The sequence below is a fragment of the Prionailurus viverrinus genome, chromosome D3, assembly GCF_022837055.1.
Source record: "Prionailurus viverrinus isolate Anna chromosome D3, UM_Priviv_1.0, whole genome shotgun sequence".
Taxonomy (NCBI): domain Eukaryota; kingdom Metazoa; phylum Chordata; class Mammalia; order Carnivora; family Felidae; genus Prionailurus; species Prionailurus viverrinus.
Genome location: NC_062572.1, coordinates 1,342,289 through 1,364,347, shown reverse-complemented (window position 1 = coordinate 1,364,347; position 22,059 = coordinate 1,342,289). Strand labels below are relative to the sequence as shown.

The window sequence follows — 22,059 nt, the reverse complement described above, 5'->3', positions numbered from 1 at the left end:
CCCCACCGAAGATCCCACAGGGTACTTAATTTCTCTGGGCCTCAGTTTCCTCGTTCGAAAACTGGGAATAATAGTTTCCCTCTCGTAAGACGTTGTGAGAAGCCAATGAGATTATAAATGAGGCAGGCCCAGCCGGGGTCCAGCGCCCACGGGCCTCGGACAAACGTCAGCATCCGCCTCCCCAGCCCAGAGCCCACAGACTCCCAACCGCGCCCAGACCCCGGGAGACTCGCGCTCCGACGGCGCCCCCGCCCCTCCCACGCTCTCAGCCCCCCACCCCGCCCCCACCCATTCCTTTCGCGTCTCGAGGGCTCCACCAGGCGTCCGCCGGGCGCGCTGCGGAGGCCGCTTGGGGTGCCCAGCCGTGACCACGAATCTGGGCTCTGGCTCGGGGTCCGCGGGGCGCGCGGACAGGCGGGGAGCCGGGGCAGCCCCGGGGGGAGGGGGGTGGGGAGGGGCGGCCCCGACCACCGGACTCGGCGCCCGCCCGCGCACCCCCGCCGCCCGAGACCGTCGGGGGACGCTCGCAAATCTCCTTCCTTTCGGGCACCGCAGTCCCAGTGTCCGGCGCTCGCGCGAGGCGTGGGGTGCGACTGGGATCCGAGTACCTGCGCAGGACGCGGGGCCTTTAAGGCGGTGGGCGGGGTGAGCGCGGCCGGAGTCCATTAGCATACATTAGCATGCCCCGCCCCGCCGCCGGGAGGCGGCGCGCGGGGCTCGGCCGGGCCGGGAGCGGCGCGCAGCAGAGCGGGGCGCTCGGGCGCAGGGGTGCAGGGACGCAGAGCGGCGGAGCGGGGCGCGGCGGCGCGGGGAGCCGGACGCAGGGGCGCGGGAGCGCGGGGACCCCCACAGCCGCGCCGACCGCCCCGCGAGCGGGATGGGGCGCCGCGCCGCCCCCGGGCCCGGCCCGCCGCCCCCCCGGCCCCGGCTCCCGCCGCTGCCGCTGCTGCTGCTCGCGCTGGCGGCCCGCGGGGGCTGTGGCGCGCCCGCGCCCCGCGCGGAGGACCTCAGCCTGGGAGTGGTGAGTGCGCGGCTGGCACGCGGGGTCCCGCGGGCCGGGAGGACCCCGACAGTGCCCCTCGGCGCCTGCGGGAGCGCGGGGAGCCCTGGACCCATTTCCTGGGCGGAAAGCTGAGGCTGGGGCGCAGGCTGAGCGCCGGACGCGCGCGCACCCGGGTCTGGGAAAGCGGCGCCGTGTACCTTCCCGGCACCGCGGCGCTCGCTGCGCGCCGCAACCGCGGGAGGCAGCGGAGGCTGGAGCTGCCCGGCCGAGCCCTTGCCCGCGGCTCGGAGCGGCCCCGAAGGGGGACCCCAGGCGAGTGGGACGGCCGTCGCAGCCGCCGGGAGCAGCGCGCCCCGCGTGCGTTCCCAGTGGGAGTGGCGGGGGGGGGGGAGGGGCGCGCACCCACCACCGAGGAAAGGTCGGGGCTGCGGAGTGGGGACGCCCCGGAAAGCCGGCGGTTGTCGAGTTAGCTCCGTGTGGGGTGTCGGGGAGCGAGAGAATCGGCCCCCAGGCCCCATTGGACGTGGATCTTGGCCCTGTCCCCGGTCGCCTTCCGCCGCCAGCCTTGCTCTGCCTCCCCCTTGGCCCTGTCCGAGCTTGATGGGGTTCCCCTCCTATTCCCAGACTCGGATGCAGCCCCACCGCCGTCCCCAGCGCCCCCTTCCGGAACGCCAGCTGTCCCCCTGCCTTGGGAGCCGTCCTGGGGCCGGCGGCAGCGCCCTCCTCCCACAGCCCTCCCCCCTAGTCACACTCCTCTGGACCTGGAACCTGGAGATCAGACTTTCTGGGTCTCGCCGCCCCCAGGTTGGCGAGGCCAGGCGAAGGCGCGAGGGGCCGTCGGATTTTTATTTGGGGGCTTCCGCCCGTGCCGCGGCCCCTCACTCCGCGGAGAGACGCGGGGATCCGGGCCAGGGGCCGCGCCCTCCCCACCCCCGCACACGACCCACATCCACCAGCGCATAAAGGGCTGTCCTAGAGGGGTGCTGGCCGAGCCCCTCTCCCAGCGCCGTAGACACTTGGAAGCTGCAGGTGGATTTCAGGCAGGCAGGCGGAGGCATTTGTTGGGGGTGTGGGGGGAGGCATCCGCAGCCCTGTACAGTTGGCAGGACTTGGCCACAGGTTCTGGCTCAGAAACAGGCTGGGGACCGCCCCCGCCCAGCTGCCCCAGCCCTCGCAGCCATCTGGGACAGCGCAGCCACCGGTCCCGGCTGCCGGCTTCCGGACGCCTGAGGGACCCCACAGTGGGCTTCCTCCCTGCCAAACTGCCTCTGAGATTGGGGTGCTCCTTTGTAGCTGGGGGTTTCCTGGATCCCCTCCCCCCTCGGGGCGCATGATCTGGGGGGGCAGCCTGTTGCCAGGTCGAGGCAGAGTGAGGGTAGAACCCAGGCTTCCAGTTCCTAGCTCAGAGAGACCCTGCTGGGAAGGCTGGGAGTTCTGGCCCGGCCAAGTTGGTTTGTCAGACCCGGGGCGGTTCTGAAGTTTTTCTCTGCCTGCCCAGGGACAGCCGGTTGTGCACACTCCTGGCCAGCTAGAGCCTGCGCACCCCCTCTTCTGGCTGCCGGGGTTCTGGAGACCGCCCCCCCTCCCCCACAGCGGGTGGGCAGTCACTGGGCCAAACTGTGGAATGCCTTTGTGGGGGGTGGGGAATGTGGCTCTTTAGCCTGGAACCCCAAAGACAGCAGGGCCCTGGCATCTGGCCCAGTGGGTAAATAGCCGAGGGTTCTGCGCCTGACACTTTTTTAAGGCTCCCCCCCCGGGGAAGGCCAGGACCCGCCCGCCTGGTGGAGCAGCCTTCCAGCTTTCTGCCCCGTTTGTGGGTGGAGGGCGGTCTCTGGTGGCCTTCTGGGGAATGACACCTCGGAGCCGCAGACCCAGAGGTGCGGGAAGTCTCGGAAACGGGCAGGATTTATGGGGAGGAGGGGGACTCCATCCCGCCCCCTCTGTAGACGCCCGAGTCCGCTGACTCTGGATATTCAGATCTGGGGCTGCCAGTGAGGAGAAGGGCCTCTTTGTAAGTGTGACCCAGCTTCTGCCAGACAGAGTCGAGCCCGGCGGGTCTGGAGCACTGGCTGGTCGCTGGGAGAGGCTGGCCCGGCCCACCCCCAGCTTCAGAGTGAGGACAAAGCCCTGCATTGAGTCCCCTGCGCCCCGCTAAGGGTGGGCTTTCAGGCCGTGCACAGTGGGACAAAAGAGTGTGCTGTGCTCTCCTGGGGTCCGCCGAGCTTTTCATTACTGTGTTTCCAAGTAGGTAACACCCGTAGCAAGACATTCAGGCCATACAGAGGGTCCGAGGGAGAAATTCCCTCTCCCCCGTCCTCCCCTCATCTCCTAAGGATCCTTCTGGAGGTCGTCTGGGCACTCGCAAGGACTTGGGGACCTGGGCCCCTTATTTGTATGGATGACAGCCTCCTGCCCACTGTTGCGTGCCCGGCTGCTTTCACTTGGAAGCCTGTCCTGGGGAACGTTCCGTATTGGCACGTCGGGATCTGCCCGGTTCTCTGTGCTCACCCCAGCTCGCTCCAGCGCGGACGTCACATCCTTCAGCCGGCCCTGGGCACAGACGTGCGGCTGTTGCCGACGTTCTTGCTAAGCCAGAGGCAGTGCCAGAACCTCCCGGTTACCGCAGCGTGACCGTGGGGGGGGACCCAGGCCCTGGAGCAGGGGGGCCGGTGACAGGCGTGAACATCACACATTGAGCGACGGCAGATTTGCCAACCGGTCTTCTGAAGTTTGTGCCCAGGTGCTCGGGTTTCTACCTCCAGCGACAAAGTCCTTGTTGCCCCCAAGCACACGGCATCTCGGGGCATCGCGTGATCTTTGACAGACAGGTGACTGGTTTGCGGCTGAGGTTGTATGTGAGGACGGCCGGGAGCAAGCAAGGCCCGTGGCCCGAGAGGCCCCAGAGGATGAAGGGACGGGCAGGACGTGGCCGGACGAGAGCAGTGGTGGATGTGAGCCGGGACCGCAGAGCGTGCTCAAGCCCCGTGTCCCCCTCCTGAGCCGGGGAAAGATTGTGGCAGGGGTGACGGTCACCCTTGGCCTCTGGGTCCCTGCTCCTCAGTGCCAGCACCCAAGGGAGCCCACGGGCCCTGCGTGCGCTCAGGACTGAGGTCACAGACATGGCACCCCGCAGCTGCAGCCTGGGACTGCCCGCCCTCCGCCAGGACAGACAGCAGGAAATGGTTAACCCCTGCGTGATTTTGCGCTGAGCCTTCCAGAGGGAAGACTCCAGGGGCCCCCTCCCAGCATACCTGTGGGGAGTTAGATGTGAATGTGAAGGTCCTAAGGTCCACCCAGCACCCCCCAGCCCCCCAGCCCTGAGGCGTGCTGTCCCCTGGGAGTTCTGGCCCTGGAGCACTCCTGGCCTCGGGTGGAGCACTCCTGGCCTCGGGGCTGACGGCCAGTCTGAAAGAAGTCTTTGTGTGCTTCTGTGGCGGGAGCCTGGGCAGGGCTGTGCCGGACGCCTGTGGACTGAGCCCTGGGAGTGTGGACCCCGACCACACCGCCAGCATCTGGCCTGGGGGCTTAGGATGTGTGTCCCCCTCACGCAGGCCCTTGAGGCAGACCGGGGTCTGGATCCAGCCCGCGGGCCTCGGTCTCCAGTCTGTGAAACCGGGCCACTGGGACCTTCACTGGGTGAGGCCTCTGGATTGCTCCCAGCAGTGGGAAGTCAGCTGCCTTCCCGTCCTGAGGGGGAGGGAGCAGTGGAGAGGATTTGGGGTTTGGCAGGCGGCTGGTGCAGTGCCTTCCGAGGGTGCTTCGAGCATCTGTGGTTTTTGCCTATTGACGGTGATGAGTTCCCAGTGCGCAGGGTCTGTGCGTCGCTCGTGGAGGGCGAGGGGTCTGTCCCTCATGAGCTGAGAGCCTGTGGGGTCTCCCGAGCACCGTCGGCTCTCCGCAGGGACGGGACAGAGTGACAGAGCGGTCTGGCAGGGTGCACAGCCTGGCTCTCCCCACCCCCTGCCCAGAATCAGCTTCCACTGCTGACCGGCTGCCAGCCTCTGCGTGCCTGCCTCCTATACGCCTTTCTCTGTGCTTCTCTGCGGAACTTCCCGGCTGCCTCCTGCCCCAGGGCCTTTGTGTGTGCCACGCCCACCTCTGTGTACTCTTCTAGGGCTCGTCCCCTGACCAGCTCCTCATTTCTCAGGTCTCAGCCTACTGTCACCCACCAGGGACATCTTCTCTGACAACCATTTAGTTGGCCCCTGTACCCTGTCACTCACGTCCCCTCATAGCAGAGCGGTTACGGGCATAGGCTCTGGGCTCCCATCCCCGCCCTGCCCCATGCTGGCTGGCTGCGTGACTGTGGGTGCCTGTCCTAACCTCTCTCTGGCTCTGTGTCCCCGTCTGTGAAGTGGGGATGACGGTGCTCACCCATAAGATTAATGCAGCAGGTACTTATTTCGTGGCTACTGTGTGCCCAGCACGAACACCACAGACGATGCCCCCCACCCCCGTCCTCGGGCAGCGCTGCCCTGAGGGGCGTCGTAAGCATGAAGCAGGTTAGTGACTGGAAAAGCACTCAGCAGTTGTCCGCTGTTAGGACCGCATCTGGTAACTGCTGTCATGCGTGAAGTCACTTGTTCCCACGTCCATTTGTGTACCGTTACTGTTCCCCAGAACCCCGTCCGCTTCTGGAGCCCCGTCTGCGGGGAGGGCTCTCCCGGGTCTCCCCTGTCCCCAGAGCACCTGGCACAGTGAGTGCTCATTCTGGGTGTGTCAGGGGGATGGACAGGCTGTCCCGGGGGGGGGGGGGGGGGGGGGCCAGGAGCGTCCCCCTGGGGAAGACACGGGGGCGAGGGGGGGGATCTCCGCGGCCGCCCACCGCCCCTCCCGGAGCAAGCCGGGCACCAGCTCATCTCCCTCCAAGGGGCAGAGCGAGGCAGGCGGAGACTGATGCCAGACCGCGGCTCTGCCACTGGCTTCGCGTGCGACCGAGGGCCCAGTTTCCTCACTGTGAGCGGAGGTGGTGGCCGCACGCTGCCCCAACCCGGGTGCTGAGCGAAGGTACAGAGGGTGGGCGGGGAGCCAGCACCTCCCGGGCACAGCTGGGCTCTGCTGGACTTACCGTCGGTTATCTGGGTCCTGGGGGTCCTCTAAAGCCACTGCCTGCCAGCCTCCACGTCCCCTGAGCCACGGCACCGTGGCCGAGGTCTCACTGGCTGCGCTCTGCCGCGGCCCCTCTGCAGCCTTTGAGCCTCGGTTTACTCATCTGTACAGAGGGGCTCATGCTCTCCGTGCCCCCCCCCCCCGACAAGGCTGGGGGGGGGGATCCAGTCACAGACGGACCGTGCGGGGGGAAGGGCCCACGGGTCAGCTACCCACCACCGTGGTCCCCGGCACATGGTGGCCCCGCCAGGCTCCAGGGGGTAGTGTGAGCCCTGGTCATCGCAGTCTTTAGGCCCCCACTTGGCCCCTATAAGTGAGGACAACAGCGGCCACGCCATGGGACCGTGGAGAGGACTACCTGAGACCCTGCACACAGTGAGTGCTGCTTGTCTGCCAGCCTGGTGCAGCCCAGCACCGTCCCTCCGCCCGTCAGTCCCCCCGTGGGGCTGTGGCTGCAGGTGCCCACCTGCCCACCTGCCGGGGGCCCTCACCTGCCGGGGGCCCTCACCTGCTGGGGCCACTCTGGGGCCAGGGCTGTGCTTCCCCGGGAATCCAAGAGTTGGGAGGGGAGTGGGACCTGTTATCCCAGTAAACGGAGGCATGTGGTATCGCCCCTGACAAGCGCACGGGGAAAGATAAAAAGCGGAGAGGCCTGGGGCCGCTCTAGAGCCCGGAAGCACCATGTCCCGCTAGTGCCTTGCACTGGGGCACCGCGGCTCCGGCCTCGGTTTCCCCGCGGGCGTTAATGGCCCAGTTCAGGGATCCCCGGGGAGAGGAAAGGCGCATCTCTTTGGCTGTTGGGGACTCTCCGCGGCGGGACGGCGGCTGCGAGGTTGGGACGTCCCTGCTCTTCCCCTCTCCTTCCCTCCCCTCCCTTCCCCTCTCCTCCCCACGGCCTTCTGGAAGGTTCACCTCCGCTGCTGCAGCCTGGTTGCCCTGGAGACGCGGTCGCCGTGACGACGGCGCGGGATGGGCGCGCAGGGAGGGGCGGCCCCGCTCGCGCCCCGGGCTCCGTAGTGATGGGGGGGTGCGGGGGCAGCGCGCGTCCCCTGCCAGGACCCCCCCCCCCCCCCCCCCCCCCCCCCCCCCGCCCTCGGGCCGGTTCTCAGCTCCCACTTCAGAAGGTAGTGCTGCCGGGGGCGGGGCTGGCCGTTTGGCTGTTTGGGACTTTGCCTGTTTTCCCGGAGGTGGAGATGAGCTGGCCGGTGGAGGGGGGCGCTGTCCTCCTGGCGCCTCCCCAGGGGGATGGGGCCTTCCGTTCCAGGCACTTCCACCCGCCGGCCCCCCTCGCTCCCCGTGGCCACCAAGAGCTCCCCGCTGCCCACATCCACCACCCCCCCCCCACCCCCCCCCAACGGATGGCAGGGGCCATGGGGAGGGGACAGCTGGGGCCTTGAGAGGGGGCTGCCTCCTGATGCGAAGGTCAGGGGGAGGGGTCCACACTGGGGGGGGGGGGAGTCAGATTGAGGGTACAGACCCCCACCCCCAGCCCACAGCTGCGAGGGAGGGGGCCTTGGCCCTGTTCCTCTGGCCTGGCCGCTGACGGGGTCTCGAGCTGCAGTGTTCCCAGGGCCCAGGCTGGTAGGGGCGGCCAGCGCCTGCATTCAGCTGCCCTCGTGGTTCTGCAAGTTAGCGCAGGCGGCCCCTCAGACCTGAGGCTAAAAGCTGCTTTCCAGCGTTGGCAAACATTCCAAAACCACCTGAAGGGCTCTTGAAGCCTCGGAAGCCTGGAAATGCATGTGGTCTCCTGGCCAGGCTCCCTGGGGCAGGGCAGTGCCCCTCGGGGAAGCTTGGTGCCTGTGGGGGGTGGGGCACAGCTCAGTGCACACACCCAGCTGTTATCCCAGCCCCCCGGCCAGACAACTGGAGAAGGGGGTTCTTCTCCCAGAGTGCCCCATCCCCCACCCGCTTGGGTGGGCCCTTCCCTGGTGAGGAGGGGGGTTGCCGGCACCCTCATCTGGCATCCTGGACATCTGAGGAAACTCCAGAGGGCTTCCTAGAGGAGGCAGCCTCGTGGTGCTGAGCAACGGGGCTGCTGCAGCCCTGAGGCCCTGGGGTTCCGTAGCTTAGGCCTAGAGTCTTAACAGAGGGCTCTGAAATGCGCGTGTGTGTTTTCGGACGTTCGGAAAGAGAACGGCAGAGTCAAAACTTTCAATAGTCTTTGAATCTTTTCCCGAAAACGTGTGTAGCCACGAATACAGGTGTTTAGTGCCTGAGGCTGTCTTGGGTCGCTTCCCAGAGGAAGGGGGTGCTCGGTGACGGCAAAGGTCTTAACCCTGAGGACGGCACAGCCCAGGATGGGGAGGTGGCCCTGTCCCAGCCAGTGCCACCTCCTTTGAGCACAGGGTGTCACTCCCAGGCCCCCGGGGAGAAGGGGCCGTCTAATGAGGCGCGCCCACTTGGGAAGGTGTCTTGATTGCTGTTCATCGAGGACCGAGTCGCTCCTGATGCTACTCAGCCCTGTCCGACCACCTCAGAGGGGCCCCAGTTTTGCACACACTCTTGGGGGCCTCCAGTTAGGACCAAGGGGTCTGGGCCAATAAGGGTTTGGTGGGGGGGGGGGGGGAGGAACAGAGAAGCCTTGGGAAAGACCCTGTGTTTCCTGGAAAGGGAGGAATCTAGCTGGTTTTCTGCAGGTGTATGCAAATTGTATGCAAATCATCAAGGTGGCAGCTTCTGGTCAATTGAAGCCCCTGGGAACTCCAGGAGGGTGGACCCCCTTCCACTGAGCTAGGCCCCCCCTCTGAGCAGGGAGCCTCCTGGCCAGGGCTACAAACTCAGACGCTTCCGAGGGGCCTGCAGTAGCATAAACGAATCGAGAGGGTTTTTTAAACATCTACCAAAACGCAAACAAGCCTGTAAGCGTGTATCTTGGAGTCACAGGCCTGGGAAGGGCAGGGCTCAGGAATCCCGGACCTTGCCTTCCACCCGCCGCTGGGTTCCCCCGTCCCCCTGCCTGGTGAGTCCCCCCAGTGTCCACATGGCCCAGGCGCTATCGTGGGATTGTCACACAGCCTAGGAAGTGGGCATGAGCACCAGTTGGCTGTTCAAGACACTGAACCCCAAGGGGGGACTCCCCCCGAACAAGGGCAGCAGCGCCTCCCTGTCTCCTAGGGCCCCGCGCGGATGGTAGAGGTGACTGGGGCTTGAGACGGGGCTGTACTTGTGTCCGTGCTGAAGGGTCGCCTGGCTTCCTGACTCCTGCTTGGCTCAGGGAACCCCAACCAGGGCGCTTTCGGGCAGAGCCGTCCCCTGACGGTGCCACGGCGTGCTTCATCCAACACCTGTGTCAGGTGCTGACGGGGCATTTTCCACACTCTGACTCATTCTGTGCTCACATTCCCAGGCGGGGAATCAGCCCAGAGGGCTTGAGTGCAAATGCACAGCAAGTGGCCTCAGAGTCTGGGCTCTTACATGCTGTGAATGTGCAGCTCGTGACCAGAGTCCTAACACCGGAGCCTGAGGCTATGCTCTTCTCAGTGTGGGTTTCAGACCTTAGGTCTTCGACTCTTGCCTCCCAAGGGCCTGAATTTGGCCCATGCCACATGTAGTAACCTTTGTAGAATTTCACTTTCTTAAGTGTCCCCTGGGCATCTCCTGGCTCAAGAGAAGTGAGGTGGGGCAGGCTGCTGTGAGCAGTCGTACAGGTTGTGCACTGCTCAAGCTCACCCCTTCTAAGAGGCATCAGGTTTATTCAGGCGCTTCTCCGGCATCGGCCCGTAAAGTAACTTAAAGAAGGAACACGAGGTGCCTTGTGGGCTAATGGGGGGCTGGGGCCAGGGTGGTGTTGATCAGGGCTGGGAGAGGCCTGCCCCTCACCTCAAGGGCCCATAGCTCTTCTTGTGGGGCTGAGCCCTCCCCCCCACCCACTCCGCCACTCACCCTGCTCTCTCCTCTCAGGAGTGGCTGAGCAGATTTGGCTACCTGCCCCCAGCCGGCCCCACAACGGGCCAGCTGCAGACACAGGAGGAGCTGTCCAAGGCCATCGCCGCCATGCAGCGGTTCGGGGGCCTGGAGACCACCGGCATCCTAGGTCAGCCCTCTGGGGTGCGGGGGATGGGCGCTCCGGGAGCCTGGTTTCCCCTAACTCCCCCGCTCCGGGGGCCCTCTGTGGGGGTGTGGTTAGGGACGGGTCCCCGCTGTCTCTGGGGGCAGGACCAAGGATTCTTGCCACGTGGGACCCTGTCAGCACGCCCCGCCCCTGGATGTGGGCACAGTGATGGGCGCGTGTGTGTCCGTTGCACCCAGACCCACCTCCCCCACTACGCGGTCTGCACTTAAGCCCACCCTCGGTCCCCACTGAATCTTGTCCCCTGCAAGTGGCAGATCTGTGCTGCCGAAACCGCCAGCTTTCCACGGGAAACCAGAAACCTGGGGTGCTTATGTGAGCGCCCCGCTTTTCACGCGTTGGGGGCACATTCCGGTTTTGTGGAGGCCCTCCTGGGGGCTGACGGATCACAGCTGTCCCCGGGCCTCTGCGGAGGTGGACACGCCCGTGTCACCACAGAGCCGGTCAGGTGTGGGTCCCGCGATACCGGACGCAGATCGGGGCCGAGCCGTGCCCGCCTGGCCAGGGCCCCGCCAGTGGCCGACCTGACCAGCCCAGGCCCTGCCGTAGTTCACACGTGCTCCGAGCGACCCCTGTCCTGGTCCTGCACACACGCCTGGCAGTGAGGCCCCGCCCCCACCCGACCCGGTCCCCGGGGAGCAGGGCCTGAGCCCGGTGCCACCTCTAGGGGACCTGACCCCACCCTCCCCCGCAGACGAGGCCACCCTGGCGCTGATGAAAACCCCTCGGTGTTCCCTCCCCGACCTCCCAGCTGCGGCCCCGGCCCGAAGGAGGCGCCAGGCTCTGGCTCCCGCCACGTGGAACAGGAGGAGCCTGTCGTGGAGGTGGGCGGGGGGCGGGGAGGGGGGCGGCCCTGCCCGGACCAGACCGTCCTGGTCCCCTTTCCTGGGGTCCCGCCCAAACCAGCGCCCACGGCCGGGCCCAGCAAGACGGGGGGTCGGTCCTCAGAGCTGGAGGCCGGGAGTCGGAGGTCCGAGGGTCACGGGGCCGCCGCTTCTGAGGCTCGGCGGCGGGGAGGGGAGGGGAGAACCCGCCCCCAGCCTCTGGGCTCCAGGGCTGCTGCTGTGGTCCCACCCTTCCCTCCCCCCACGTGGCCACCACCCCGCCTGCCTGTGTGGCCTTGTCTCAACCTTTACCTTAACATCGTCTGCAAAACCCTGTTTCCAGATATGGTCCCGGGTGGGCGGGGTAACCCTGGGGAGGGGGCGCCGGCCGGCCAGACCCCAGGCTCTGACCCCGCCCGCCCTAGGGTCCGCACGTTCCCGCGGGACTCGCCCCTGGGCCGGGACACCGTGCGCGCCCTCATGCACTACGCCCTCAAAGTCTGGAGCGACATCACACCCCTCAACTTCCACGAGGTGGCGGGCAGTGCCGCAGACATCCAGATCGACTTCTCCAAGGCCGACCACAACGACGCCTACCCCTTCGACGGCCCGGGCGGCGCGGTGGCCCACGCCTTCCTCCCCGGCGACCAGCTCTCCGCGGGGGATGCCCACTTCGATGACGATGAGTCCTGGGCCTTCCGCTCCCCAGGTGCGTGGGGCTGAGGCCACGGGTCCCGGGGGCCCCCCTCCCACTCGGGCCTCAGGGACCAGCAGTGCCCCCCCCCCCCCCCCCCCCGCCGGGGCCTCGGCACTAACTGCACGGAACCTGCCCGTCGAGGACCTGGGCCTCCAGCGTAACGGGAACGCCCGTCGCCTCACGCCCCCTCCCCGCGGGTGCCCGGCCTGCGCACGAGAGCCAGCCCCCTCCGGGCAGCCTGGCTGTCCCTCCCCTGACCCCCCGGTTCCCTGTGTTCCCAGACACCCACGACATGGACCTGTTCGCGGTGGCCGTCCATGAGTTTGGCCACGCCGTTGGGCTGAGCCACGTGGCGGCCACGAGCTCCATCATGCAGCCGTACTACCAGGGCCCCGTGGGCGACCCTCTACACTACAGGCTCCCCTACGAGGACAGGGTGCGCGTCTGGCAGCTGTACGGTGAGTCCGCCCCCCAGAGCCGGGCCCGGGTCGCCCCGGGGACGGAGCCAGAAACGCGGGGGGTCCCCGGGCCCAGGGCCCCACGGGATGGCTCTTTCCGTCCTGCTCGTCTCCCTGCGCTCAGCGTCCAGGCCTCGCGTGGCCCGAGCGGCTCCCTGACGTGTGTGGGACGAACAAACGGGTGGTCTTTCGCGGGGGGCCCCGGGCTGCAGGCGCCCTGCAGGCCTTTGAACGGGGCCTCAGAACAGGGCAGGATCCCCGCCCGGCCCCCAGGTAGCTTCAGCTTGTGGCAGCTGGCACGGACTTGCCCCGGCCCGTGCAAAGTACATACGTGCACTGAGGCTTGTGGTCTTTATGGCCCGGGAGGTCGGACCTGCTGTCCCCACTTAGAGATGGGAAGGCTGAGGCCGGGGGGGCACCCTGGCGGCCGACAGAGCCAGGACTGAACCCAGAGCTCAGGGACCTGCTGTGCTGGGGACGCCATCAGGCACTTGCATAGAAGGAGGCCCCATCAGGGAGCAGGCGTGGGCCTGGGGTGCAGGTAGTGGTGACATCCCCGTGGTTCCCATGTCCCTGCCCCGACCCCCGGGTGCCCCCCATGACCCCCGGGTGCCCCTCATGACCCCCGGGTGCCCCCTATACCCCAGTCTCCCCCTCATACCCCAGTCTTCCCCCCCATGACCCCCAGGTGCCCCCATGACTCCAGGCTGCTCCCCATGACTCCCAGGTGCCCCCCATGACCCCCAGGTGCCCACCACAACCCCAGGGTGCCCCCCCATGGCGCCAGCATACTTTCCACCTCTCCTAATCCCCCCTCCCCTGCTGTTGTGAGCGCCCCGGCGTCCACCAGGCTCTGACATGGGCACTTTCCTACTAGAGTAAAACCTACCACGTTAACCCCTTTGACGAGTACAGGCCGGTGGCATTGGCCACGTTCGCAGGGTTGTGCATCTGCCCCTTCTGCATGGTTCCACAACACTTGTCACCACCCCCCACCAAAGGAGACCCCACGGCCATCAGCGGTCACCCCCCCACACTGCCTGGCAGCCACTGACCTCCCTTCCGTCCACGTCCACGACTGTCCCCTTTCTGGACGGTTCGTGCAACTGGGACCACACGCCGTGGGCCCTCTTGTGCCCAGCTGCTCTCGCCGAGCGCCCTGTCCACGCCCCAGGTCCACGCTTCCTTTCTCTTTATGGCCAAAGATTCTGTTTGTCCCCTCGTGGGTGGACATGTGCATTGTTTCCACCTCTGGCTACTGTGCACATTCAGACGAGTTTTGGTTTGCACGCCTGTTCTTGGTTCTCTGGGGTCTGCACCCGGGAGGAGGTCTGGGATGGGGGACAACACTCATTGAGCCCCTGGAGGTTAAGGAGGGGTCGCGGGGACCCCTGTGTCTCCCCCTCAGGCTGTGATGCTGTGGCTCTGGTGCACATGCAGGGCCCACAGCTCCGCGTCGGGGGTCCCGGGAAGGGAGGGGGGCCCTGCCGGGTTCAGCGCAGCCTCCTGTCCCCACAGGCGTGCGGGAGTCCGTGTCCCCCACGGCACAGCCGGACACCCCAGAGCCCGAGGAGCCTCCCCTCCCGCCAGAGCCCCCCAACAACCGGTCCGGCACCCCGTAAGCCGTGGGCCCCTGTCCTGCACGCTGTGGCCAGCACCTCCCCCAGCCATGTCTCAGGGGCCTGGACTCCTGGTGCTCCCGGGGCTAAGCCCTGAGCCACCCTGCCTTCCTTACACTCCTCCGGACGGCGGAAGGACACCCGCCCGCCCTTTGTCCCCGACCTGCGCCCCATGCGCAAGAATGTCTGTCTGTCCAGATGCTCCTGATGTCCGCTCCCTTTGTGCTCTGTGTCGGCCACTCTGGATGGTGCAAAGGGGACTCGGGCTTTGATTTTTATTACTTGGCGTATAGTTGACAAACCAGAATGCAACTGTCTCTGAGCCTGCAGCAAATGACGGGGGTGGGGCGGGGTCTCCTTAAGGGGGGTCCTTCTGGGGCTTGTGAAGCCCCGCTCCCCCAGAGTGGCTCAGGAACGGAGGCTCCCCCCAGCCCCCCCACCCCCTGCTCTCTGCCCCAGCCCCCACCCTCCCCTCCCCTCCCCTCCTGCTGTTCGCTGCCCCAGCCCCCTCCTCCAGCCCTCCCCCTGCTCTCTGCCCCCAGACCCAGGAAGGACGTGCCTCTCCGCTGCAGCACTGACTTTGACGCGGTGGCCCAGATCCGCGGCGAGGCCTTTTTCTTCAAAGGTAACCCCCACCCGGTCCAGTGAGTGGCTACCGGCTGGAAGGGCAGCTCCGGGCCCCAGACCTGCCCCCTGCAGCCCCACCCCCTCTCCGTGCCCCCAGGCAGGTACTTCTGGCGGCTGACCCGGGACGGGCACCTGGTGTCGCTGCAGCCCGCGCAGATGCACCGCTTCTGGCGGGGCCTCCCGCTGCACCTGGACGGCGTGGACGCCGTGTTCGAGCGCACCAGCGACCACAAGATCGTCTTCTTCAAAGGTGGGCGGGCCCCGCCCGGGTGCTCCGCCTGAGTCTCTGCTGGTGGGCACCCCCCGAGCCCGCCTCTGCCCCGGAGGCCCAGCCTGTGGTTTGCTCCAAGCACAGAGCAGGGGCCGGCCCACTCCTTTGTGCATGCCACCGATGCGCGCTTACTGAGCACCTACTGTGTCCTCCGCACCGCGGTAGGCACTGCAGGTACACGGCGGGCAAAACAGACAAAGGTCCCCGCCCTGTTCCCACAGGACGCACACGACAGGCACCTGCGTGAATGAGGAAGTTAGTTTCAGTTAGGGCTGAGGGAACGTGCTCCAGCCAGAGGGAGCTGCCAGTGCAAAGGCCCCGGGGCAAGAACAGAGCGGCCAAGGGGGGCGGAGGGAGGGTGAGCGAGGACAGAAGGGCAGGTCAACACCTGAGGGAAGGAGCTGGACTTATCCTCGATGCATAGAGCCACGCGCAGCTCCCGCGTGTCTGTCCAGGATGGCGGGTCTGTTGGGAGAGGGCGTCACCACACCTTCCATACCCGCTCCCTGGGCTGGGGGTGGGGGGTGCGGTCTTGTGGGGGCGGGACGGGACAGGACGCGGGGACCTGGGCTGGCGGGTGTTGCTGTCTGTGTGGGGGCGGCGTGCCTGCACCTGTGGGTGCCTCGGGGGCTGTGAGCCTTCCCGGTCACGCCTGCTGCCCTGACCGGGCTTCCCAGTCCAGCCTGGTGTGGGGTCCCGGGGCCCCCGCTGGCTCCAGGGCCGCTGCCCGAGGCCACAGTCCCGGGGTTGGGACCCGCTCGGTGTCATCTTCTGGGTTTGGGTTATTTTGCAACATCCGCCCACGGCTCCTGCACTGGAGTCTCGGCGTGCCGCCCCCCCCCCCCCCCTCGCCCCGTCCCGCCTGTGCTGGAACAGGTGCGGCCTGGCGCCCCTTCCGGGGAAGCCCTCACAGCCCGCCCCCTACGCGCATCCCGTGCGGAGGGCAGGGACGCTGAGGCACGAGCTGGCACTTGTGTTTTCGGGCTTCGGTCGCAAAGTACAAATTGGGGGGTGTGAAGCAACGGGTTGGTTCTGTCGGCCGGGGCCACACGCCCCAGATCAAGGTGCCGGGCCCCTCCCACCCCTGCCTGTGTCTCATCGGGCTGCTCCCCTCCGTGGGCCTCGGGTCTGTGTGTCCCCTTTGTAGAGGGCCCCAGTCAGCGGATGCGCCCTCCCCCGCCCCCCACTCCCACATGACTTCCTCTTAACTAATCTCGCGGCAAAGACCCTGTTTCTAAACAAGTCAGATTCTGAGGTTCAGGCGGATGTGAATTTGGGGGAGCATTGCTCAACCTGCAGCAGCTCTTTGAACAAAATTGGGGCGACCGTACCTCTTTGAGGAGGCAAGAATGTTCCGCGTGTTTTTTGAGCTCGTTCACGTCACCTGCCAGCCCCCGGTCCAGGTGGGGCACCTGTCAGTCACCGCTGCCTCCGGTGGGTGTGGTCCCCCCAGAGTCCCCGTCCTCGGGCCGAGTGGCCATCGGGAGCCTGGCACACGGGAGGGCTCCCTGGAGGCGGCAGCCGTGATTTCAACGTTCACCAAAAGGCAAAACAGGAAGAACGGCGCACGTCCTAGCCGATCTGTTACAATCGGGAGCCACCCGCACCTGACTTAGCCCCGCGGGGCACCGCCTTTCAGAGGGACCTTCCGCCAAGTAGGCGGTGTGTGTGTGCGCGCCCTCCCTCCTCCCTCCTCCCTCCTCCCAACTCCCTCCTCTCTCTCTCCGGCCTACTGTGCGCGCCGGCCTCCCCTCTCCTCACGTGACAGATCTTGGAGATTCCTTCCTGTCTCTACACAGAGTCTCCTCGGTCCTCAAACCTGTGTTTTGAAAAGTAACGTCCGGCTTCCAGGAAAGCTGCCAAAGCAGGACCTGAAGGCCGCGGGCGCGCCCCTTGTCAGCCTTCCGCTCTGCTCGCTTCCTCGTTTCCCGCGGACGGTTTATGCCCCTGGTGGTCAAAGAGGGGGTGGCACACGCCGGAGCCTTCCCACCGCGTCTGCACCCCCCCAACACACCCCGGGCGCGTCTGGAGCTTCCGGGCCGGCGCCCCTCGGGCACGTCACCTGGCAGCTTCTCCCCAGCAGGTTCTGGTTTTGCACGTTCAGCAGGACCGTCCCAGAGGGACGCGCTCCGAGCTGCCCTGCCCGAGGCATCATCTGTCTGGCGCTGTGCCCTGCTCCCCCCCCCCCCCCCCGGGGCCGCGCATCTGCGAGATTTTCTCCCCTCTAAGGTCACCGGCTCCTCGCGTCGCGGGGAGAGGTTGACCTCTCCTGCCCCTTTGTGGGCACGCCTGCGCCCTGTCTCGGCCGTCTGGGGCCCGTCGTGCGGGCTCACCTTTGCTTCACCCCACCCCTTCTCGGGCACGTCTGCCGTTCCCGGTCTCTGGGAAAGGATTCTTTAAAAATTATGTTTACTTTTAATCATGGCAAAAACACAACATGAGAAGCTACCGTCGTGAGCACTTCTAAGCGCACAGTTCGAAGGAGTTAGACACCTTCACGCCGCGCGGAGCCACCACCACCGTCCGCCGTCAGGACTTGTCCATCTTTCCGAACGGAAGCTGCCCCCCAGCCCCCCCAGCCCCTGGTGCCCACTGTCTACTTTCTGTGGATCTGGCCGGGTGCCTCAGACGCGTGCAGTCCTACAGCGTTTGTCCTTTGGGACAGCTCGTTTCCCGTAGCGTCGTGTCCTTAAGGTCCACGTGTGTGCCGTGGCAGGTGGCCGCACGTCCTTCCTTTCCAAGGCTGAATGCCATTCCATCGTCTGGATGGACCACGTCTCGCTTAGCCATCGTCCACCGTGGTCACTTGGGTGGCTCCCACGTCTTGGCTGCCGTGAACAGCACTGCTGTGAACACGGGTGCGCGAGTGCCTTGGAGACCCTGCCTTCGGCTCCGTGTACCGACCCAGAAGGGGGCGAGTGGGCCCTCTGTGTTCGACTCTGAGGACCCTCCACGCTGTCTCCCACCGGCTCGCGTTCCCAGCAGCGGCGGAAGAGGCCTCCCCTTCTCCACATCCTCACCAGCACTGGGTGTTTTCGGGTCTTTTGATAGTGGCCATCCTGATGGGCGTCGGATGGTGTCTCATGGGGTTTGGATTCGTGTTTCCCTAATTAGTGAGGTTGAGCATCTGTTCATTTGTCTGTCGGCCGTGCGAATGTCTTCCTCCGAGAAATGTCTGTTCCAACTCTTTGTCTGGCAAAAGACTTTTTATAAAAAGTTTATTTAGAGAGAGAGCAGGCAGGGGAGGGGCAGAGAGAGGGGCAGGGAGAATCCCCAGCAGGCTCCACGCTGTCAGCGCAGAGCCCGACGTGGGGCTTGGACTCACAAACCTTGAGATCGTGACCTGAGCTGAAGATTTGGATGGTTAACTGACTGATCCCCCCAGGCGCCCTTCTGGCAAAACGCTTTTAAACGTTCTCCTTCTCCCCCTCCTCTCCTCCTCCTCTTCCTCCCTCCTCCTTTTCCTCCCCCTCCTCCTCTTCCTCCCCCTCCTCCTCCTCCCCCTCCCCTCCCTCTTCCTCCCCCTCCTCCTCCCCCTCCTCCTCCTCCCTCTCCTCCTCCTCCCTCCTCCTCCCTCCTCCTCCCCCTCCTCCTCCTCCCCCCCCTCCTCCCCTCCCCTCCCCCTTCTCCCTCCTCCTCCCCCTTCTCCCTCCTCCTCCTCCCCCTTCCTCCTCCTTTTCCTCCTCCTCCTCTGTCTCCTCCCTCGTCCCTACTCCCCCTCATCCTCCCCCTCCTCTTCCCCCTCCTCCCCTCCTCCTCTTTCTCCTCCCTCCTCATTCTCCTCCCCTCCTCCTCTTCCTCCCCCTCCTCTTCCCCTCCTCCCCTCCTCCTCATCCTCCCCCTCCTCTTCCCCCTCCTCCCCTCCTCCTCTTCCTCCCCCTCCTCCTCCTTATATCTTAAACTGTTTTTTTTTTAATTTTTACATATGGATTTGAAGTTCTTGGTGATTTCTAAACATTTTGCTTCTGTGTGAAGTCTGACAAAGGTGCACACGCATGCGTCCGCTTACGGCCCTGACGAGTGCCCTTCCTGCCCTGCCCGTGAGGACACCCCGGCCCGCCTGTCGCAGGAGTGGGTGAGGCGTGACTGAGCAGAGCGGCCTCCCGCGGGCTGGCTGGTGACCCCGTTCCCTGTCCTTATGGCGGGTGCCTGGTGAGAACCTGGCTTCTCAGGCTGCTGGCAGGTGGGCCAAGCCCGTGCCAGGCACACAATAGGTGCTCAGTAAATGCTCATGAGGATCCCAGGGTGGGGGGCGGTTGCACCGGGTGGGGGGGGCGGGCGGGGAGAGGAAGGGCTGGAGTGTCCGCCCCGCGGGGCGGGCCGAGCTCTGGCCCACGGCCCTCTCTCTCACCCCCAGGAGACAGATACTGGGTATTTAAGGACAATAACGTAGAGGAAGGATACCCGCGGCCCGTCTCAGACTTCGGCCTCCCGCCGGGCGGCGTCGACGCTGCCTTCTCCTGGGCCCACAATGACAAGACTTATTTCTTTAAGGACCAGCTGTACTGGCGCTTTGATGAGCACACACGGCGCATGGACCCCGGCCACCCCGCCCGGAGCCCCCCGTGGAGGGGCATCCCCAGCACGCTCGACGACGCCATGCGCTGGTCCGACGGTGAGCCCCGTGCAGCCTCAGGCTCCCCACCTGGGGAACGGGGGTCACAGCGGGCTCACTGGGAGGATCCCCCGGGAGCCGCTGCGCGCACGTGGGCCCCCCACCACCATAGGCCTCCTGCTGCGTCTCACGCGCCCCTGGGCCTTTGCACCTGCCCTGCATCCTGCAGACACCGTCCAGACATCTGCACGCCCCCTCCCTCACGTGATTCCAGCCCAAACAGCACGACCCTGCCCGGCAAAGGGTAGCATGCATCTCCCTCCTTGCAGGGCCCCCTCTCGGGGGGCCAGATGCCCCCTGCTGTTCTGTTTCCAAAGCTACATCCCCAACACCTAGAACAGCCAGGCACATAGTAGGGCCTCACTTAACATCCCGTAGGGAGAGAAACCGAGAGGTCATCTTGTCTATCTCCCTGCCTTTCTGCGGCTGCCCCGAGCTTTCCCAGGCGTGGGAGGCCCCAGGGGCCCGCAGACGGCCACTGGGGCCAAGACAGACTATCCGTGGCATAAGCCGTTCGAGCGCCGCTCCCTCATCGTCCCGCTGTCTAGCCTGAGTTTGCCCTGTGGCCTGCCCGGAGCTCACGCCCCCTCCCCCCCCCCCCCCCAGGTGCTGCCTACTTCTTCCGTGGCAAGGAGTACTGGAAGGTGGTGGAAGGCGAGCTGGAGGCGGCACCCGGGTACCCGCGGTCCACAGCGCAGGACTGGCTGGTCTGCACAGACCCACAGGCAGACCCGGAGGGCGAGGACGGAGAGGCCGGGGCCCATGCCCGGCCAGGACAGCGCGGCCAGAGCCGCTCAGAGGACGGCTTCGAGGTCTGCTCCTGCACCTCCCCCGCCTCCCCTCCCCCGGGGGCCTCGGGCCCTCTGCTGGCGGCCACGCTCCTGCTGCCCCTGATTGCGCTGCGGTCGACGGCCCCCGGCACTCTGACAGCCGCCGGCCTGTGGTGACAGGGCCGATGGGTCGCAGTGGGCCTCAGGGCAAGGACCAGCACCCCCACCCCTCCAGTGCCCGGACCCACAGTTCCTCAGTGGCCCCGGCCTTGCAGATCCAGACGCACTGCCGGCCCTGAGCAGCGGCCTGGCCGTGCCCCTGCGGACTGGCAGGAGGCCAGCAGAGGGCGCCGCCCCCCGGGCAGCTCAGCAGCAGAAGAGCAGAAAAGCAACCTACCACCTGTCCTTCCTTTTCTGCCACGAAGTGGCCTGACTGCCATCTGTGAGTTGGGGACACTCTGTCAAGGCCGGGCTGGGGACAGGAAGCGTCCCTGCAGCGAGCAGGCAGCTGGATCGCACAGAACTCAGCTGATGAGCCAGGGGACGCAGGCCTGGGGACGGGAGGGCATTCGGTGGCCACGCTGCCCCCAGCCCCACCGGCCAGCACCACCAGCCCCGTCTGTCGTCCATACTGCTGCCCCTGGTGCTCCCGCCCACGGGGGCTTTTGTCCCCAGTCCCTGCGGGCCTGCAGCTGCCTGCACAGGGAAGCAGAGGAGTCCCCCAAGCTGGGGTCTCTTGATGCATTTCAAACAAACACGACCTTTCCCTGCTCCGTAAGCTCAGCCTCGGCTCCCTGGTGCACTGCAGGCAGGAGCCACGGGGTGGGGGTCCTCTGGGGCCTGGAGGGGCCGTGCGGCCCTGGCCCCAGGCGCAACTGCACTTTGGAGGGGCGGGGGCTTCCAGGAAGGCCCGTGTGGCGCTCGCTCCCTCCCCTGGAGATCCCGACACCTTCCCGTCCAGCGCCCCCCGACCCTCCTGTCCCTCGGTCCTTATACCCATTTCACAGATGGGGGAGCTGAGGCCCAGCGGGGGAAATGAGCCTGCTGCCAGCAGGCGGGGCCGGGGCAGGTCTTAGGACCAAGGCTCTGGCACGTTTGCCTGGGGCTAACCGACGGAGCCCCTCCCTGCGTGCACGCACTGCTCAGAGCGGACGTGCAGAACGCGCCAGCGCCCATTCTCGGTGAGGCATCCGGGATGCCAGCTGCCAAAACCAGGGAGCCTCCCAACAGGAAGTGCAAGGAGGCGGTTGGGCGCCGGTCCAGGGACGGCCCTCCCACCCAGAGAGCCAGCGACTGGGAGCTGTGCGGCCCAGCCAGGAGAGACCGCCTTTCCCACGGCCTAGCCTGCTCCCGACGCCTGTGGCCTAGCCCCCTCCCCCAGCGGCCTAGCCCCCACCCCGTGACCTAGCCTCCCCCGCCGCGGCCTAGCCACCCCTCCGTGTGGCCTACCCCCACCCCGCAACCTAGCCCCCCGCCACGGCCTAGCCACCCTTCCCTGTGGCCTACACCCCCACCCCAGCGGCCTAGCCCTCCCTCCCCTGCATGGCCTAGCCCCCCCTGCCCCGCAGCCTAGCTGCCCCTCCCCCGCCCCGTGGCCTAGCCCCCTGCGGCCCTTTCCTTCCTAATGGAAGCCACTGTCGCCCCAGGTGTTAGGCCCTGTGCAGGGAGCGGAGGTCCCTCTGGTCTCAGGGCTCTCACTGGCCCTGAAGCCGGTGCCCGGAGGGCCTACCGGGCCTGGTTACAGCAAGTGCTTCCTACACAGCGTCACCTGGGCCTAATGGAAATGCAGATTCCCGGCCCCGCTCCTATGATCGGATCACTGTGGGGTGGGGGGGGGGAGTGTTAACCCCCCACCCCTGTAAGTGAGACATGGCTTTCCTGGGGGCCCAGAAAGGCTGCCCGGAGTAGGAGGGGCAGAAACAAGCGGGGAGCTGGTTGTACAGTCAGAGGGAAGAGGCAGGCCAGGGCGGGAGCAGCGGGTGTGAATGTCAGGTGGC

General features: G+C 66.5%; 1 protein-coding gene across 3 annotated transcripts; it reads left to right on the top strand.

Annotated features, from left to right (window-relative positions):
* The first annotated feature begins 877 nt into the window (after window positions 1-877).
* Window positions 878-20,840, top strand: MMP17 (matrix metallopeptidase 17). 3 transcript variants are annotated; one of them, XM_047828671.1, is made up of 10 exons: window positions 878-1,021; window positions 10,013-10,145; window positions 10,876-11,005; window positions 11,431-11,714; window positions 11,984-12,160; window positions 13,679-13,778; window positions 14,322-14,404; window positions 14,504-14,656; window positions 19,035-19,292; window positions 19,899-20,840. In XM_047828671.1, exons 1-10 carry the CDS (start codon window positions 878-880, stop codon window positions 20,237-20,239), a joined length of 1,803 nt encoding a protein of 600 aa, XP_047684627.1. In that variant the 3' UTR covers window positions 20,240-20,840. The 3 variants fall into 3 exon arrangements, with proteins under 3 accessions (XP_047684627.1, XP_047684630.1, XP_047684628.1); XM_047828674.1 differs by lacking the exon at window positions 878-1,021 and adding an exon at window positions 5,837-6,487 and having other exon boundaries at window positions 10,933-11,005; XM_047828672.1 differs by lacking the exon at window positions 878-1,021 and adding an exon at window positions 5,837-6,487.
* The last annotated feature ends 1,219 nt before the right edge of the window (window positions 20,841-22,059 follow it).

What these genes read in the sequence shown, in the direction of transcription:
- MMP17 (XM_047828671.1), top strand. Translation starts at nt 878, where the DNA reads ATGGGGCGCCGCGCCGCCCCCGGGCCCGGCCCGCCGCCCCCCCGGCCC. An exon ending in GGAGACCACCGGCATCCTAG is followed by an intron (nt 10,146 to 10,875) that starts GTCAGCCCTCTG and finishes CCTCCCCCGCAG; the next exon opens with ACGAGGCCACCCTGGCGCTG. An exon ending in CGAGGCCTTTTTCTTCAAAG is followed by an intron (nt 14,405 to 14,503) that starts GTAACCCCCACC and finishes CCGTGCCCCCAG; the next exon opens with GCAGGTACTTCTGGCGGCTG.